The sequence below is a fragment of the Filicampus tigris genome, chromosome 12 (genome assembly GCF_054856515.1).
Source record: "Filicampus tigris isolate MCC_2025a chromosome 12, RoL_Ftig_1.0, whole genome shotgun sequence".
NCBI classification, from domain to species: Eukaryota; Metazoa; Chordata; class Actinopteri; order Syngnathiformes; family Syngnathidae; genus Filicampus; species Filicampus tigris.
This window is the reverse complement of record NC_141228.1, coordinates 6,716,343-6,735,000: the sequence shown is the minus strand read 5'-3', so window position 1 is coordinate 6,735,000 and position 18,658 is coordinate 6,716,343. Positions and strand designations below refer to the sequence as shown.

Here is an 18,658-nt window from a genome sequence, read left to right as displayed (position 1 = left end):
TTATGTAAATTAATGATGCCTGAATGTTCAACTCACGGTCAGTGTACCCTGGTCTAATCTGGTCTAAATGTTCTCCATCATGTTCGCAACTCTGCGAAAGTGCCCCAAAACTGTAGTCATTGTGCAAAGTTTGAAGTATAGAGGTGTGGGCAGTTCAAAAAGTCAGTTACACATCAGTGGGTGAGATTAATGTCAAGTCAAGTCAAAACATCCACTCGATAAGTCCAACATATCAAGAGATAAAAGATGCCCATACTGCATCAGTGGGGTGGAGGCACCCGATGTATTTGCTTGTGCTGTGTTACAGGATGTCAGAACGCCCGGAAACCTAGAAATGCATTCTTGTGGTGCATGCCACTGGGCAATCCTCCCATTGTTTACTTTCCATAAAAGTTTGACAAAACAGTCGCGTTCCAAAAGGTATGTCAGCTCCAATGAAACTGAATGATACTGACTCGGGGGAGGAAAAAGTCCTATCTACATCATAATTGAAGAAAAAGATTTTTGAGCCATGCTGAGATCTTAAGTATTGTCACACAAAAATTCATTGTGTATGATCGCAGTAAAACCTGCGTTCTGTGCCGGCGTACGGACGACTGGATGACTAAAGTTTCCAGTTCCTGAACAGTTTTAAAAGCAAGCTACTTGTGATACTGGCTGGCATTTGGTTTGTGAGTAGTGTGACACTTTCTCACTGTGAGTGGTGGGGGGCACAGGAAGCTGGTCTTGTGTTGGTCTTTGTCTTTGCCCTTAAAAGTATAAACACTTAAAAGGCTTCTTGTCTGATGTAGCCTACTTGTAAATGCTAGTCCTTGACCAGCAGCAGTTGCCAAGCTTTTCTGTGCCCCTTGTAAACTTTTAATATGCTGTCAGACCCCCATTTTAACATAGTATCTCACTTAAAGAGGAAGAACACAAATTATTGTATTGAAAATGACCAATAGCATCTGTGGCTTGGGTGCCCCTCTTCCAGACAATTGTGGTGTAATAGTTTGGTAACTGACTTCCATTTTGTCTATTTCATTTGACAGGAACACGGTTATGACATATCCTAGGCATGATGAAACTTTCAATTTTAACACATGATCAAGTCGGAACGAGTGGTGAGAAGGGGAGCTTTCCAACACTGTCACTATTAAACATTGACCATCAAATGTACACACACTGCATATCTTAAATATCTCCCACCCCCACCGGTGTCCAATCGCCTTCGAGGCTTGCCTTGAAGTTGCCACTCTAATCTGTTTGGTCCAATCTGGCATATGCCGCGTTGTTGTTGGCGCCAGCAAATTCTTGTAGCTTCAGTGTAAATGTAACAGGTCTGATGTGCTGTAATAAAACTAGGTTGACATAAAGACACTTCTGGAGCCTCTTGCCTGCAGAAGTGTTTTTGAAAATAGGACAGATGGAGGCCTTGAGACGTTTGTCATTTGCAATGATGTGGTTGAATGGTTGGCAGGAGCCTTTGACCACCACAAATGGGTCTTTGATTGATTATATTGATTGATTTGAATCCTTTCAACTATTAATATTTAACAATGGACTGCATGTCTTTTTACATATCAGCATTAAGTAAAAGCTGGTGTTATCCTTCGCAAATGTTTTGACGTAATGAGGGAATGCGCTTCATACTGTATGAGACTGTATTGTGTTATTTCTGGTTGGTTGTACAGTGCTTCTGTGTTCTTTGTGGCGTATATCTGCACACTCTTGTTTTAGTTGCTTATTTCCCAGGAGTCCATTTACATTGCCTTCCTCCTCAACACGTAAACAGCTCCCTGTGGCCTCTTTTGTTCTAAGCGCACGTTTGGATCGGTCCGACATTGAATCCAACTCAGGTCCGCCTTCGGAATGAATTGTACTGTATGTATCTCACACTCTGTTGGTAGTGTGATGCTTTACCGATTTAGTTCAATGTACGCAGTGTATGAAGTTTCTATGGCAGCCATGACAGATTTCGAATCTCACCTGGAGGCTGTTTGAGAAAGCAGTAAGTGCAATACTGTATGCAAACATGTTGCTCTGTGAGTGAGTGGCACATTCGGCCTCTGAACTGGTTGGCGTCTGTGAATAAATGACTCAAAGACATGTGTGGACTAGACAAACTGGTCTGACGCCTGTTTGCTCTCTTATTATCAAACTCTTATCCTTGGCGAGCCTGTACAGACTGTTATGTTGTCACGACATTCGAATAGCCCTTCAAGGTTTGTTAAGGGTGTGGGCCAAAACTTGCTGAATGTTCCATTAATTACACTCCCGTGTTTCTCGGACTGGATTGTATTTTAGTGAATGTGAGTTGGCTGCACGCAGGGTGTGTTTTTGTGAGGACAGAAGCAGCTTGGCAACCTTTCAGCTGCTCTTGTGCCAAAAGCTACTTTTCTGAAGGGCCTGTGCAGCACGTGGAGCTTTGACTGTGTTATCGTGCCAAAAAGCACAAGTTACTTCACTACTTGGGCTGGAGCCACGGGGGAATCCCTGACCGTGACGCAGGCAAAGGAAGGGCCTTTGCAGTTCTGGGATGCCCCGCAGTTTTGCAAGTGAGCCGCTAGAACAGTTGTAGCGCTTGTTTTCAGTCCATGTCTGACACCGGGATCTGCGCCAGCTGCAAAGTTCTATCCTGTTACTTGTCTGCCTGGATACGAGCTTGCATCTGCGTTCGGCGACATGCTCATGTGTCTGTCAAATCTGATACAATTGCAATTCATAGTGTGAAAGACACACATTGCCCAGTATATCAAATTAGTGTTCCTCCTCTTTGAACAGACTTGTTGGGTGGGAACTTTACATACCGGTATAAGAAAATATCATCTGGCAAAACCAAACCTGGCCCTGTTTCAAGCGCCTGGCCAGCCAATGCCAATTAGGTGATGTAAACCACCACTGATCTCTTATTTGGGAACTGATTCAACGTTGCTGCAACACTGGAATTTTTTAGATTACATGAACAGGAATGACTACAAGTGACGAAGCACATTTTCCAGAATTATACCCCACCGTCTCCACTGGGCTTCAGGTGTCTGTTTACTCACTGCCGTCAGTCCCCTCTGAATACAATGTGTCTCTTTATCATGGCCAATAAAGCTTTCAGAGTAGTGATTCATCTGCAAAATGAATGCGTATAAACTTGGTTCATCTTCCTTGTAGTGCTCTTTGTATCGTTTCCCGTGAGACTATTTTTCCAGATCACTTTCCCTGGCCTCAGGTATGTCTGGCATATGTATTTTAATATTGGGCTTTGATTAAATCATTAAATATCCTTAGCAACAGATTGAGATGAAATATCGAGACACATGCAGGAAACAATGTTGCTGTATCGTGCTGCATCTGCTCACAAGGAAAAAAAAGTTTGTTTTTTGAAGCCACTAATTGTTTATGTTGTTGATTTTTGAAGTGGTAATGGCAGTTTAATAAGCAGTATGATAGCGCACCGTATATTTACTGTTACGTAGGTTAAGTGATGCTGTCAACAAGTTCTTTTTTTGCAACTATTCATCGCATGACGTGCTGTAACAGAACTGTGTAACAAAGGTGTGTGATCACACACTTCATTCATTCTATTACGCCCTTTTGTCTCTGTGTGCAGAAAAACAGCAGCGTAACGAGGCCTGTGATCCTCAGTAAGCCATTTGGTTCTGGATGTCTCCATGTTGTCAACATAAATCTCTCTTTCTTAGTATGTGCCTTTCTGCAAAACAAAAGGCTGGACTCTACAAAAAAAAAAAAATCTAAAAAGAAAAAACAGTCGCCATATATAAACCCAACAAGTTAATCCAGTTAGGGATGTTCATGACATTCCAAATGAAGTTGTACCCCCCCACACAGCCCCTCCCCCTTCTCATACTAGACGTTCTATCATCATAGCGTCTAGAGTAACCGAAGCAGTGTCGACTCTGCGAGCTACGACATGCAGGCTGTGTTCTCAATCTCTTTTGATGGCAGCAACCTTTTTAACACAAGAGGAATTTAGATGCCTCTCTCTGAGGGAATACAACTCACATTGTAAACAAAAATGTAGAAAATATTAGTCACCATGGCCCATTTTAAAAGCCCTATTTGTATTAGACGTTTATGGTAACATTACATTCAATACTTCAGGAATAATGTCTCATGATTAAGCTATTCATTTTTTTTTTTTTCAAATTGCAACGTGATCAACTCTATGTTGGTCAAATTGTTACAATTGAAGAAAAGTGAAGGGACAGACTTCCACTAAGCGATATCATCCCATTCAAAATAGGCCAACGTCAAGTGTGAAATTATTGCCAAAAGAAACTGGTGCGAAGTGCTTGACTTGAGCTGACGTGATCGTTTGCTTCAGAGTTTGCTGTGCCGCTCAAGCTGTCATCCATCCGATTGATATTTGCTTTCATAGTGCTACAGAATGAAGCCAATGGTTAGGTTCTCAACAAGGCGCGGTCAGTATCTACCAGCGCAGCAGTCAACATAAACGGCAGAACATTTCATCTGAAATCAGCAGGACATTTTGTTTCTCATTTATCTGATGACACTCCTTTTGTTTAATGTTCTTGCCTCAGGAACTGATTACAATGTTTGCCTCTTCCCATATTATAAGTATTGCATATTGCGTAGCTGTCCTGTGAAAAACACCTATGTCCATTTTTTTTTTCAATTTTCTCATTTTTACGCGAATGGTGTTTCCGCATTACAGACATCGCATTAACGTGAAAATTTAAAATGTTTCCAAAATTGGACATAAGTGCTTTTCATAGGAAAGCGATGATATATAGACGGGAGGAAAAAATCATTCTTTTCAATGAAAGTAAAAGGTAACAGTCAGCAGTGTATAAGTTAGTGCAAAACTAAATGCCGACTATACTATACTTTCATGTACTTCATTAGGTGGACAATGTGAGATATTATTCATCATATGTCAAATAATACTCATTTGTACTATTATTGCTAGTATTATTAATTTGATTTTGATAGCTGATTTCAACATATTTATGTCGGTTCTAATCACATTGCCGATTTGATTCCTTTTTATTGTCATGACCTTTTCCATTCACTTTTTTTTACTGTAAATGACACACACATCACGCTCACTATTGTGAGCATTCCAACAAAATTGCTTGCACTGATGTATGCTGTAGTCTTATTTCCCTGCCCTGAAGTTGATCACAGGATTATTTTTGCTGTATGCCCATTTAATTTCTAGAATAGCTGAGGCTAATCAGATTTGCCTCACTGTGTTGCTGTGGCGCATTGGAAGAGGTCAGTGGAAAGTGCGTGACCAGCCTGTGCGACACTTCCTCAATGATCTTGTTGTTGGTGCAGCCGAGCTCAATGGAGCCTGTGTTATTGCCATGCGAGGTAATACTGCAAGGAATGTGAGAGAGTGATGACCGACTTCTTTTGCCTGTGTTGTTTTTGTGACTGTAATGGAGGATCATTAGTGGCTACTGTTTGTCTCTTAGTATGCTTGTTTTTACACCAATTCAACTTGCACCCTGTGTCGAACCGGTTAGTTGGCATCGTTTCAAACTTGAAGTCGACTGATCACTTATCAAATCTTACGTCTTATAATTGGCCAATTTACAGAGGGCTTTCCACTTGCCCATCTGCTGCCGTCACCGGACTGTAACTGTTTGGCAGCAAAATCTCGTCATACATTTACACAGGTTTGTGTCCAAAAAGAACCTGGTTATAAATGAGAATAGCGGTTAGCCTGACTAATTTAGGCTATTCTGATTGCTCCTAGTCTTAAAATAGCGGGCACAGCAAGGAACAAAGCCAGTGCACAATGTGAAGCTTCCATCCTCATTGCCAAAATGTTATGTCAAATAATTCACGAGTCACAACTGTGTCTTAGTGAGCCTTATCTGTATCACAGCACGTCGGCACCCTAGCACACATTATGCTGCTGTATATACAGTAAAACAAGAAAGACTCACCGGTTTTGTTGAAGAAAAGCATGTGCAGGACTCCCACAAGACTTGTGTTTCTATGCTTGTACATTGAAATGCCCTCCCATGAAACTGGTCCTCAAAAAGGTTGGGGACAGCTGTCCCATGTTGAAAAAATATCAACTACATCCTCGGTTCATCAACTTTGACTCGACTTTCATCACATTGTAGCAAAAAAAATCTTTAGTTGTTCAACCTCTAATTTACACAATTAAACACATTTAACAGTGTTGGCATGCATTTTTCATCACATTATACAATAATCAGAGCCGTCTATCCATCACTGACGGTTGACGAATGACGGGAAATATTTTAAAATAGACAGAATCCCCATTATTTAGTCCGCCATCCATCTGCAGTCCGTCATTAGTCTATTTTTGGTGACGAGTAGAGGTGAGCGATATATATCGTTAGCGATATCATCGTCAATCTTGCCTACACGATGTGTAATTTTACATTATCGAGTATTGATACTGCCTCGAAGCGAGTCAGCCGACGGCCGCAAAGTTGGAGGAAATGCTGAAAAATCAGTGCGCATTGACGGCAGAGGAGGAGGAAGTGATAATCATTCGTCGAATCAGCGGGCAGGACCCGGTCACGTGACTCTGTCCGCACTGCAGCCGATCTATGTTTCAAGTATTGAGGAGTGTCCAGCGGGGAATAATAGCAAGGCGCGAGTCCACGTCGTCCGTAGTCTGTAAATGGTTTGGAGTTGACAAGACCGACGTCGGTGGAAATAACATTGTTAGATGTGCCAAAACGGTCACCGTGAAGAGCAATTCTGTTGCACCACGAGCGATATGGTTTACGAGGAAAACTTGGCGACCGCACAAGCACACTTAACAAAAGGTTTAACACACACACACACACACACACACACACACACACAGAGAAAACAGTCGCCGAGTTGAACCAACATCATCATTCATAACTCACCTGTTTTCCCGAGGCACGTTGCACAAACTACGACGGTTTATTAGTGTGACGCCAGCATACAGCCAAACATGAATAAAGTCACAAGTCTACATATCACAGCAATGAATGAGTGGGAAAATGCACTTTTCTGTAAATTGCAGTTTTGTTATTCAACTTTATTCTGAATACGTTGGCCAGAAATGGGTATTGTCATGACAACGTCTTTTTTTTTCTCGCGCTGGGTCACACTTCGTCACACGTCACATATCAAATAAATACATTTTTTTCTCATTCTGATTCCTCTAGTAGTTGGCAGTGGTACGTACACCAGTACCTACTGCAGCTCAAAATCTAACATCATTATGGAATTACACCACAGACATTTAAACGACATAAATACAGTATTCCCAAAAATCTATGTAAGTCTGTACATTATTTTTAGTTTTGTATTGTTAAATATTGTCGTAGAATATCATTATGTTTTGCAGAAGCTGTATTTAGCAATTTAAAAGAGATGTTGTTCACAAACGCTGTCTATCCACAATTGGTCTGTGAAGTAAGTGTAGATTAAAAATATTTTTTGTAGAATCTCGTCAAATTATCGTTATAGAGTTTTTTTTTTTAAATATCGAGGTATTTTTTTGCCCATATCGCCCACCCCTAGTGACGAGGATTTGATGGGGGACCAGGCTGTGAACAGTTTCCATGGCGCAGTGGTTCACTCTTTCTCTTCAAACCTCGCGGGAGGCGGGGCTGAGGGGGTTTCGCAGGTGCTGGTGAAAATGTAGTCGGACTCGCCGATGGACGCCTGTTTAAAATTAGAGGCGGACCAGTCTGTAGACGGGTACTATTTTATTCCCCCCGGAAAAAAAGGCGAATGACAGACGACGGAAGGGTACCCACGCTGCAGACGGATGACGAATAACGGACGCTCAATTTTTAGCAAAATGCCCAGTTCTGACAAATAATAATGAATAAACAGCACATTTGAGCAGATTCTTTGATCCTTCCTACCCATGTGAGAGAGAAAGTGAGAAAGAGAGAAAACATGTACCCTTCTTTAGTGTGACTTTAGCCAAAGGGAAGAGTTCAAACCTGTTACTTAGAATAAAGTAAATAGGGCCTTGTGTACTCAACCTACCAGTTATTTACATTCTGGTTCATTATCTTTAAAGATATTTCCCCTGAATTCCCCTAACGCTAATATGTACTGTTTAATTACCTGGGAGTAGAGCTGTCAAGATTAGTTGAATAGTCACGCCTATGTTGACGATCAAAATCGTCGACAATTAATTTAATAGTCAATGAATCGTTTATTTATGTATTTATTTATTTAACACTTTGTTTGCGTATCTGTAACGCGCATGCACAGTAGCGGGTATCTGGGTCATCCGTGATGTAAACAGGAAGCACTACGGCTAAAGCAGCGTGATGGCCAACCGGTGTTAACAACAGCATCCGAACGTTAGGGCGCATTTCACCAAAAATACTACGACAGGGATGGGGACGGTCATGTCTGGAAGGTAGCCTGAGGACACACAGGTAACCAACCGTGTGTTACAGGTAATGTTGATGCGCTAACACATTGTACTGTCTACTATGGATTATGGTTCACCTGTTATCTGAAGCTGAGTCATGACCCGATCCCTGAGCAACTGCGATGTCGACGGAACGTGGCATACTGGCCGCCCGAAGAAATGGACAAAAATGGATGGATTTTACTGCTTAATTCGTATTCCACAAACGCAATATTAATCAGAATGATGTGTTTCAACTAGTGGGGCTAAGGAAAAGATATTATTGGAAAGAACATTTTGGGGTTGACTTCCTCTTTAAAGATTTTTTTTGTTTGTTCGTTTCAGGTGAATTCCTCATTTTGAATTTGTAGATCCATTTACTACTTTTAAATTGTGCATAATAGTGAAGCAAAATAAAACATTTTGGAAATGTAGGTTTTGTAACACATGCTCACAACCTCAGTGTTTAATGATAATTTTTTTTAGGATTAACTGGAAACAGTTATAATTTTTATGAAGTTTCACTTTGAAACCTCTTATCAAAAGTTTGCCTTTTCCGTCTCTGCTTTTGCTTTTGTCATACAAACAAGTGGCCAAAACAATATATATATTTTTTTATCTTAAAATTTGATTGTAATTTGATTGGGCTGAACAACCTGAATGCTGACCACAATTGTGGCTTTTTTTTTTTTTTCTCCCACACCAGTTGTAATCATCCAAGTGCCTCAGCCCATCTCAGATTTACCTGATATAATGGAGCCTTCAAACTGGGCACGCCACAGATGGCCTCATTGTTCAGCATCTAATCACTGACACCATTTGTCACAGAACTGTGCTCTATTGGGTTTGAAAAAAAAAATCAGACCAAGAGCCGAAAGCCGGCAGTTCTATCTTTTTTTTTTTTTTTTTTAATTGGACTACTACAGCATGTCCACATATTGTAGCTACTGTAGTTGTCAATATGCAATTGTAGTAATGGTTGCACATAAAAGCATTCATATGTTTACAATGGGATTGGTTTGCTGAAATTTACTCTACAATTCAGTAATTAGGATACTAATTTACTACTTTATTTCTCGCAAAGTTTCTGAAAAACGCATTGTATAATTTTAAACTTTCCCTAGGCTGTTATTTCTGAGTGGCAAATGCTAGCAAGCGGTATTCACGTTTGACGTGAACATATGCACAGTATGTGCTCAGTGCGTGCATGTGAGGAGGTGCAGGCCTCTTTATCTAGTTGGAGTTAGACCCTTAGCTCAACTTCTTATCAGAATGTCCTGTTTGCTTAGACCTTGCAATCTTCTACTCAAATGTGGGTTAAAAAAAAGAGGATTAGCCCATTAGCTGTCATCGTTTCTGCTTCTTTATCCGCGTGGCTCCTCCCTAGCCCCATATAGGAACCTACCACCTATTACTACTAGCCAGCATCACTTGAGCCAATTAAGGTGTTAGTGAGGGCGCTGCATGTATGAGGACTGCTTTTTATTTTAATCTCACACATCACATATCCTAGTATTTTTTATTTTTATTTATAAAAAATACTGTTGTACTGTATACTGTATATCACTGATATACAATAAATCTGTATTTTCTCAAAGTTGGAAAGTATTCAGTTAGATCTATTTTCGGTCAAAACAACATGAGTCGGATCATATCTAAGAAGCAAATACAGTGCACCGTTTCCTTCCTTGTTTGTGAATTGAAAGATTAATCAAAATGAAAAAGTCAAAATGTCCGGGTTTGGACTGAACAAATAATTGCATTTGCAATATACTCGTGATATGATAATTGCAAAGGCCGCTATTTGACTAGTCCTTAAGAGTGGGGGGGGGGGGGGCATTTAGGTAGAGGCATCAACGCTGCGCTGAAAGACTGCCGTGCTGGGTACACCTAATTTTTGGTGCGTTTTCTGTCTCACGGCCTCTTAGGGAAAAATCTAGCATGTTATTTTTTGCCTCACGTGGTAAAAAAAAATCAAATAAAATCACCGTGTGCACTCTACTTGACCAGAGAATTCCAAACACATCTTCCAGTCAAATTAACTTGAAACGGCAGCCCGCCTGCAAAGTTGCTCATAGTCACACATTAAAAGAATAGATTTTCTGTATGTGACCAGATTTTGTATGGACCAGTTTCATGAATGAAACTGAAGACAGATATAATGATCTTACTCTTTTTTTCAAATTGATGAGGCGTGGCCATTGTCGTCGTCACTGCAGCCACCGCCGTTTGTATTGCCTGCTGGTTCCTATCTATTTTTAAAATCGGAAAATGTCATGTCATTTAAGTACTTTTCCTACACCGAAAGAATTTGTGGTGATTACTTGTAGATGGACTAGCTAAGAAGCACAGTCCACATGTTTACATAAAATGTTTCATGAAACGTGAAAAGCAGTCAGCACATACATGCAGATTTTCCCCTCATCATGTGTGGTAAGTTTCTCATTTTAAAAATTGGTTCAGATCAAAACTGTGTGGGCTTTGAATTCAAATTACCAAGACGTGAATGGATCTCAGGCTGTTTCCCCAAGACCCATCCTGATCCTCTTGTGTTTGGTTTGTATTAGTGGATTGAGAAATGTGAAGGCCAGGTTGTGTTGAGTGGAGCAGGGCAAAAAGAAAAGGGCATGCACTCAGTCGGACAGCTTTCCACGAGAACTGAAGTCAGTATCTAATATGATTTGTCGAGGCACACCTGACCGATCGCTCACGACACAAAGTGGTTGACACTGGTTGGCATTCACTGCCCTAATCTACGATATGTCCACCCACCATGTTACTAAAAATGGGTGTCAAATGAAATAATATGGTAATGTCAGCCATTATGCTAACCTTTTTTCAGCTTCCATTTGGGGAAGCAGGGTTGAACGTATATGGTGGCGCAATGTAATTTACATCATCTAGCATGTAGGAAATCATGAAGGATGAACCGTGGCACGAAACAGAGCGACCACTTCTGCTTCCTCCTGTACAGGAAGAGCCAACATGAGAGAAAAGCTTGAGTTTAGTCACTTCTGTCTTTTCAAATGACTTATAGAACAAATGAGCAGATGCCATGTTGGGGGAGGGGGGGGGGGTCAGAACAATATATTATAGCGTGCATACACGTTGCAGTCTGTTTTCAAGTTAGTCTCATTTGATGGGCACGCAGAGGGCTTTAGAGTGTTCAAAGTTAAGACTTATCTGTGTACAATATGGTTTGTCTTTGTGCGATCCAGTGGTGTTTGCGGTTCCATGTTTAACTCGTCACCTCAGTCAAGCCAAATGCAGCCCGCCTACATTGGTCGGTGCTGTCGACCGTGTGACAACTGCAGACACTCAGCGTTCATTCAAGCTGTAAGAATGCACTGAATCAATATTGAATATCTATAGCCTGCTTGGCTGCATCTGCTCCGTCAGTTGTCACTTCCTTAGCCTTGGAAGGCTCTTATTTCCTTGAATCACATTTCCCAGCCATGTGACATAGACTGGGGCTTTAACGTCTCATTGAAACTGACCTAGCTACTTGACGGTGTGTAGGAAACTGATGACACGTAAACAGAGCTGGGGGTTCCGCCTGTGACGGACCGTTCCGTCTATCCGTCATTGACGGACTGGCAAAAAATAGATTTTTAAAAATAGACGGACTAAGCATAGTCGGAAGCCCCATTTATTTAATCCGTCATTCGTTTGCAGTTCGTCATTAGTCTATTTTTCGCAGCGGGGCTTCGGCGAGCGCGACGAGGAACAATAGTCGTAGTTGTTTGGCGGACAGATTTGAGTGGTGGACCAGGGCTGTGAACAGTTTCCGTGGCACAGTGAGTCACTCTTGCTGTTCAAATAATCATCTATAGTCTATTTTTGCGATGAGGCTTCAATGGCTGCGGCGAGGCTGTTTGTGTATAGAGAGACAGTGGAGACAGTAGTGTGCGTTCAAGCGTGCCTGTATTTCCTCACTCTGACTTCACGTACACCGCCCCTCCATACCATTAAAAGAGGGGGAGGGCGATACCACAGTCCCTATAATAGAGTTTCCCATTGGCCACGGCTGAGGTTTGCAGATTCAGGGTCCTAAAAGAAGATGCATTTAGTCCAGCCGGACATGGAGCATGGAGGCTCCCAATGCGCAGTGAGATTTTCATATGATGAGTCTTGCATTTCGTTTTAAATATCGCGGAGGATGGTGGATGCTAGTGAAAGTTTAGTCGGAATCGCAGACGGAAGCCTGTTTAAAATTAGAGGCTGACCGGCCTATTGACGGGTACAGATTCAGAAAATAGGTCAGCTGTGATTGGTTTATTGTGAGCATTTGTGATGTCATTTTCAGTCGACAGAAGACAAAATGGCCGCCCCCAGGGATGGCTAAAAACGAGTGCATTTTGCTGCTTAACTTATATTCCACAAACGCAAAATTAATCAGAATGCTGTGTTTCAACTAGTGGGCCTGCTGGGAACATATTATTGAAAAAAATATGTTTGGGTTGACTTCCGCTTTAAGTCAAACTGATGCTTCAGTGCTGCGGGCTGATTCATGACTATGATAAGTGGTTGATTGCATCTGATAATAAAGTGTTGATTAATAGAGCAGTGGGGTGTCTGTTGTTCGGGCTGTATAAGAATTGAGCTCAGGGACCAGAGATGGGGGCTTGTTTGAGTCTAGTTATGCGCTCTTAAGTCATGAGAATTGGACTCTGGAGATCTGCCAGTTTTCTTTCTGAAAGGACTTAAGATGCCTTGGAGGAAGACGCCAAACATCCAACTTCTCACGGCAGCATGTAGTATGTTCAGTATACAACTGTATAAGAAAATTGTCCCGAGAAGACCTCATAAATATTCTTTCATTTCTGATCAGTTCAACACAAAAATAAACATTACATATAGGAAGCTATGGAGGTGAAAATATGTTATAACGGTCAGCACAGGTCTTTCCCTAATTTGATTATCCTTCACCGACTAAACGAGAGACAGTCCAAAAAATTTGAGCTTGATTAAATATGTTTTTGATGTGAACACATGAATACCCAAATGTGAATCTCAAGCATTAAAAAAGCAAACTATAGCAATCCAAGTGTTTTTAAAATCGCAAACTGACTGCATGGTTCGAACACTGAATTTACATTCGCACAGGAACTGTGTGGTGTGTCGTGACAGGTGACAATGAAATGTAAATGACAAGCAGCGATAACAGGAATTTCTGGCGTCACAAAGTTCTTCTCATCTCTAACTTTTAGCCATGTGATTATGTGAATGCCATTTGTTGTCAGTTGTTGTGTGACTTAATCTTGAAACTCAATCTTAAACAAATAACATTTAAGATTGCATTAAAAAATAATAATTCCATGTCTGTTCTGTGGCATTTCTCATTTTCCTACTTAATAAAAACGCACCAGTTTTGCATCACTGGGTTTGCAGAAAACTTCCTTTGAGAAGGTGTTTCCCACAGTGCGATTTCAGAATATACAACAAAAGCTAAGAGTTTGTCCTGTGTCTTACTCTTAAATACAAGGCAGACTGTTAGCTGTCCTGCAGAGGGATACTGACTTTTGATTTAAGAAACAGTCCAACGAGGATGGCCCATTTTTCACTCAGAAACTCATTTTTTTCAATCACGAAAATGATATTAGCTTGCATTTTCAATTGTATCAGTTTTTGGGGGGAGAAATCAGTATAGAATTAAATCCTACCAAAACGCCCCTTTCTTTTCAGCAATCACATTCAATCAATCAATCACATTTTATTTATATAGCACTTTTCATACATAAAAATGCAACTCAAAGTGCTTTAAAACATTCAAAGCAAAACATAGAATTATCTTCAATCAAAAGAAAAGATAAATTATTTAAAAGTTGTTGAAAGCCAAACTAAAAAGGTGTGTCTTGAGCTTCCTCTTAAAAATATCAACAGTCTCTGCAGACCTGACATCCTCTGGCAGGCTATTCCAAAGGTGAGGACCAAAATGGCTGAATGCAGCCTCGCCATGCATTTTGGTCCTCACCCTTGGAATAAATAAAAGGCCGGCGCCAGAGGACCTCAGGATCCGCGAGGGCTGGTATGATAAAAGCAAATCAGATAAATAAGATGGCCCAAGACCATTAACACATTTATAAACTAATAAAAGTACTTTAAAATCGATCCTGAAACACACAGGGAGCCAATGCAGCAATTTCAAAACTGGCGTAATATAGCAATGCGCCTCTTATGTGGCACAAATATCCGAATATCATAATTTTTTATATGGCTTGAGGCGGGTATATAGTGTCCATTGTGTGTGGATGTTGTATGATATACAGTGCCACAAAAAAAAAGGCAACATCAGTCCAGCTGTGCTTGATTCGTTTGTAATAAACCAGACACAGTGCATCCAGAGCTGCCTCATCCTTCAAGATGTCACTCAGTGTGCTGAGTGCACACCCTGTCTGGGAAAGGCTAGGACTGTGTTGTATATCAAAGGCTGTTTTCACTCACTGTCTTTTCTTCAGTCTGACTGACAGGTAACTGCCCCACAAACCTCTACTCAACCAGAATCAAAAACATTGTGTGTATTGAATCAGGGATGATAATTGATAACAGTCCTTTATTGACATAAGAGGTTTGATGATACCTACTTTTCATAAGTGTGCTCTTCCAAGAGCAGCTATAACACCACGCCATGTTTACTAACATTGCTTAGTTTCGCTAGTTGGCTCAGACTAATCTTGGGTTTGAGCCAACCAAGCAAATAGAATAAGTGTTCTCTGTGAGTGCTCACTTCCTGTTGTAAAGTCTGCAGTGTTATAGTCTGGTGTGTTTTTTCTGTGAGTCATACCACACACACTTTGTACATAGGACATTAAGGGCCCCATTTTCATTCCAAGTGCAAGCCTAGCGCAAAGCGCAGTCTAACTGTGCGCATGAGTGGGGTTTTCTCCACTAGTTTACTTTTTGTAACCAAATTTTCAGACAGAAACACCCTGGTAAGTGTAGCGCGCAGACCAAATTCACAAACTGAACTAAACCATTCCCCCGGCATGAAAACAACAATGCACCCGTTTTCACGCCGACCGCAGACTACTTCCGGTTACCAAATTGTCAGATGAGTCGGGGACGAGGCAATTCAGTGCGCCGGAACATCCAGACAGGCGCAACATGGCCCCAAACACAGTAGACTAGACATGCGCTGGCTCGAAAATGAAGTTATGCTCGTTTTTACGCCGAGCGTTGTGGTGTGGTGCCAAAATACCAAAATAGGACCCTATGTCTCTGACTGCACTATACTGTCTGCAGTCACTCTATTTCTTCCACCAGGCAGGTTCTGTTTTCTGCTGATTCAATTTTGGTATATATCCAGCAATTTTGTTTACGTATTTAAATCACAAATTTCCTAAATTTCTCATTTATAAACCTTACTCAGAAGGGATTCGGGGTTACAATAGTTTTGGATTTTGCATTATAAGTATTGTGTAATAAAATAAAGTTAATTACAATTCCCAAAATTTTGCTCGACCTTCAATCTTCTGCACGGCCAAACAGTAATACTGAAATAAATATACGTATTTAAAATGAACCCTGAAAGCTCTTGTATGTAGGACATTTTCGCTCTATTGATAGTTAGTTTTATAAACGGAAACTGTAGTTTCAGTTAGTTTTTTGTATTTCTAAGGCTCACTGAAGCGGAGGGCCCCTTGGACGTCTGTTTGACTACCTGGAGCTCACATAAGGAATGGTTTCTGCTTACTATGCTTTTGTTATTTTCTGTATAACTTGGATTGCTCATTGTTAGTTGTTGTCTGTTCAGTTTGTTTTTGTTATATATAAAGTAGAACTTCAATAAAATATATTAAAAGATAAATAAACAAAAATAAAATAAAACCAACTGGCAATGCCAATTTACAAATTATGACACAACAAAATAATTGTGGATTTAATATATACACTTGGTTTATAATCAATACACAGTATATCAAAAATAAGAGAATCATACATAATGCTGTAGACTGAAGGCATTTAATATGAACTTTAAAAGTGTGACTCTTTCCCCAGTAACTACTTGGAGAGGAAATCAACCCAAACATATTTTTTTCAAGAATATATTCCCATCAGGCCCACTAGTTGAAACACGGCATTTTGATTAACATGGTGTTTGTGGAATATAAGTTAAGCAGCAAAATCCACCCCTTTTTAGCCATCTCAGCTATTTTGCCATTTTAGTCGACTGAAAGTGAAATCACAATTACCCAGGGCTCAGGTAACCACCAATCACGGCTCAGCTTCAGAAAACAGGTCAGCCGTGATTGATCGTTACCTGAGCCCTGAGTAGTTGAGATGTCATTTTCAGTCGACAGAAGTGAAAAAATGGCCGCCCCCAGAGTTGGCTAAAAATGAGTGGATTAATAACTCTTATCCCACAAACGCAATATTTATCACAATGCCTTGTTTCAACTAGTGGGCCCGCATAGAACATATTCTTGAAAACAATGTTTGGGTTGACTTCCCCTTTAAGGTACTAATGTTAGCACATATTGTAGAAATAGTAATCTGACGCAATTTTTCTTTGTCACACACAGGTTTTTTTAGTCGATCAACAAGTTCCCGTATCTCTCTGTACCTGTGTTTCGACTGGCAGCCTCACATCCATCTTTGGCTTTTCATCAAGACAAGTGTAAAGTCTCCATCTCAAGAGTAGATCCGCTTGCATTTCTACTCCAGGACAAATATTTTTTCATCCTCATCACCTCCAATATTCTTCAATCGGCTGCGAGCCACTGGCGTGAATTGCAATTGCTTTTTGTGGGCAGAAAGGCCAATCATCACCAGACGAACCCGCAACTGGTGCTCCCTCAGTGGGGGAGGGAGGGGGAGGCAAGGCAGTTTAACACTTGTGCCGCTCCCCACAGAAATGAAGTTGCAGGCCGTCATGGAGAACCTGCACAGGCAGCAAAGGGCCAAGCTGTTGATGGAACAGCAGCTTCAGCAGCAAGCAGCTGTCCAGCGCTCTCACATCTGCCCAGGTGGAGTAGCAGGGGACAACTCTATAAGCAGCCCGGCCCCTGAGACGGAGCAAGCCCAGTTGGTGGCCCTGGCAGCCATGCGTGCTGCGGCGGCCGGGTTACAGAGGGTGTCGGAGCGCAGCAGTGGCAGTGAGGAGGAAGTTGACGATGACGACAACGATGGAGAAGAACAGTACAAAGATATGATGGGGTCGGATGAAGAGGAACAGATGTAAGAATCAAATAGCTAGGTTCATAAATGTGCAGTGGTACCTTCACTTATGTAATTTGTTCCACGACCATGCTTGTAACTGAAATTATTCATACTGTATTTCAACTCAACTTTCCCCATTGAAACAAATAGAAATGCTAGTAATCCATTCCGGGCAGCCAAAAAAACTGTTTTTCATATTGCTGGCATCAGGCAGAATCCTCTCATCTTCAAAAGCATCAACCGATTCCGGTTCCTAACGATTCTCGATTCGGATTCTTAACAAAACAAAAACAAAAGAGTTATTTTTGGACAAATCAAATTAACTTCTCTGTTCTTCAATTTCATGAATTTATTACTATTTGTGAAATTTTCCATGGATTATTCAAAGGGATGTTTTTAACCAGTATATTTGTTTTAATACATTTTTTGTATTATTATTTAGTATTATTTTTCACAAGAGCATTATTTTTGAGAAGTTCAAGACAATACAGTAATGCAGCTGTTACTGAAAACATGCTACTGAACATCAATGGATTGGCTAACCTTGTCTTGCTTTAGAAAGAAAATATATTTGACAAACACAACGCTGCATTTTATGGGCAAGCAAGGGAAGTCTAAGCAATCTAATCTAAGCAGTCTATGTAACCATAGAATGTATATGCATGTACAGTGTTTATGTATAGGTTGCAGCTGCGTATGCTATAAGCTAATTATTAGCTGGATAGATGCATTTGTGTGTGGAACTTATTGGCTCAATGTTGCCATTTGACGTACTTAGCCGATTCTGACTTTTGTGTCATAAGCTGCATGGCGTCAGTTCCATGGCGAGGCTTCGGTCGAATGAGCCGGCCGGGCCGGCCCGGGATCACCGACACCTCGAAGGGCGACTGCTGCCACCACGGCGGCTGCTAGGGAAATCTGTGGGCAGGGCCGAGAGTACGCCCAGAGTCGCCAGGCGCCGCGGCCCGCGCTTTCCGGCCGGTAAAGCGAGCGGAGGGCTGAGCTTCGGCAGCAGGAGCCACTGTGCGCGCACACACTTTTTTTTTTAATCGGTTGTACTTCGTAGCTCTTCTGCGCGGCTAACTAGGAATCGAAACTTAGCACAGACATTCTAAAATCTGAACGGTTCTGGAAGAACCGGAG

General features: G+C 41.2%; 1 protein-coding gene across 2 annotated transcripts in view; it reads left to right on the top strand.

Annotated features, from left to right (window-relative positions):
- arid3a (AT-rich interactive domain 3A) overlaps positions 1–18,658 on the top strand; it is a 53,055-nt gene that overhangs the window by 1,376 nt on the left and 33,021 nt on the right. For both annotated transcript variants that reach the window (XM_086048365.1, XM_086048364.1), the window contains exon 2: positions 16,879–17,533. In XM_086048365.1, coding sequence (XP_085904491.1) covers positions 17,211–17,533 — 323 coding nt within the window. In that variant the 5' untranslated portion in view covers positions 16,879–17,210. The remainder of the gene's footprint in view (positions 1–16,878; positions 17,534–18,658) is intronic.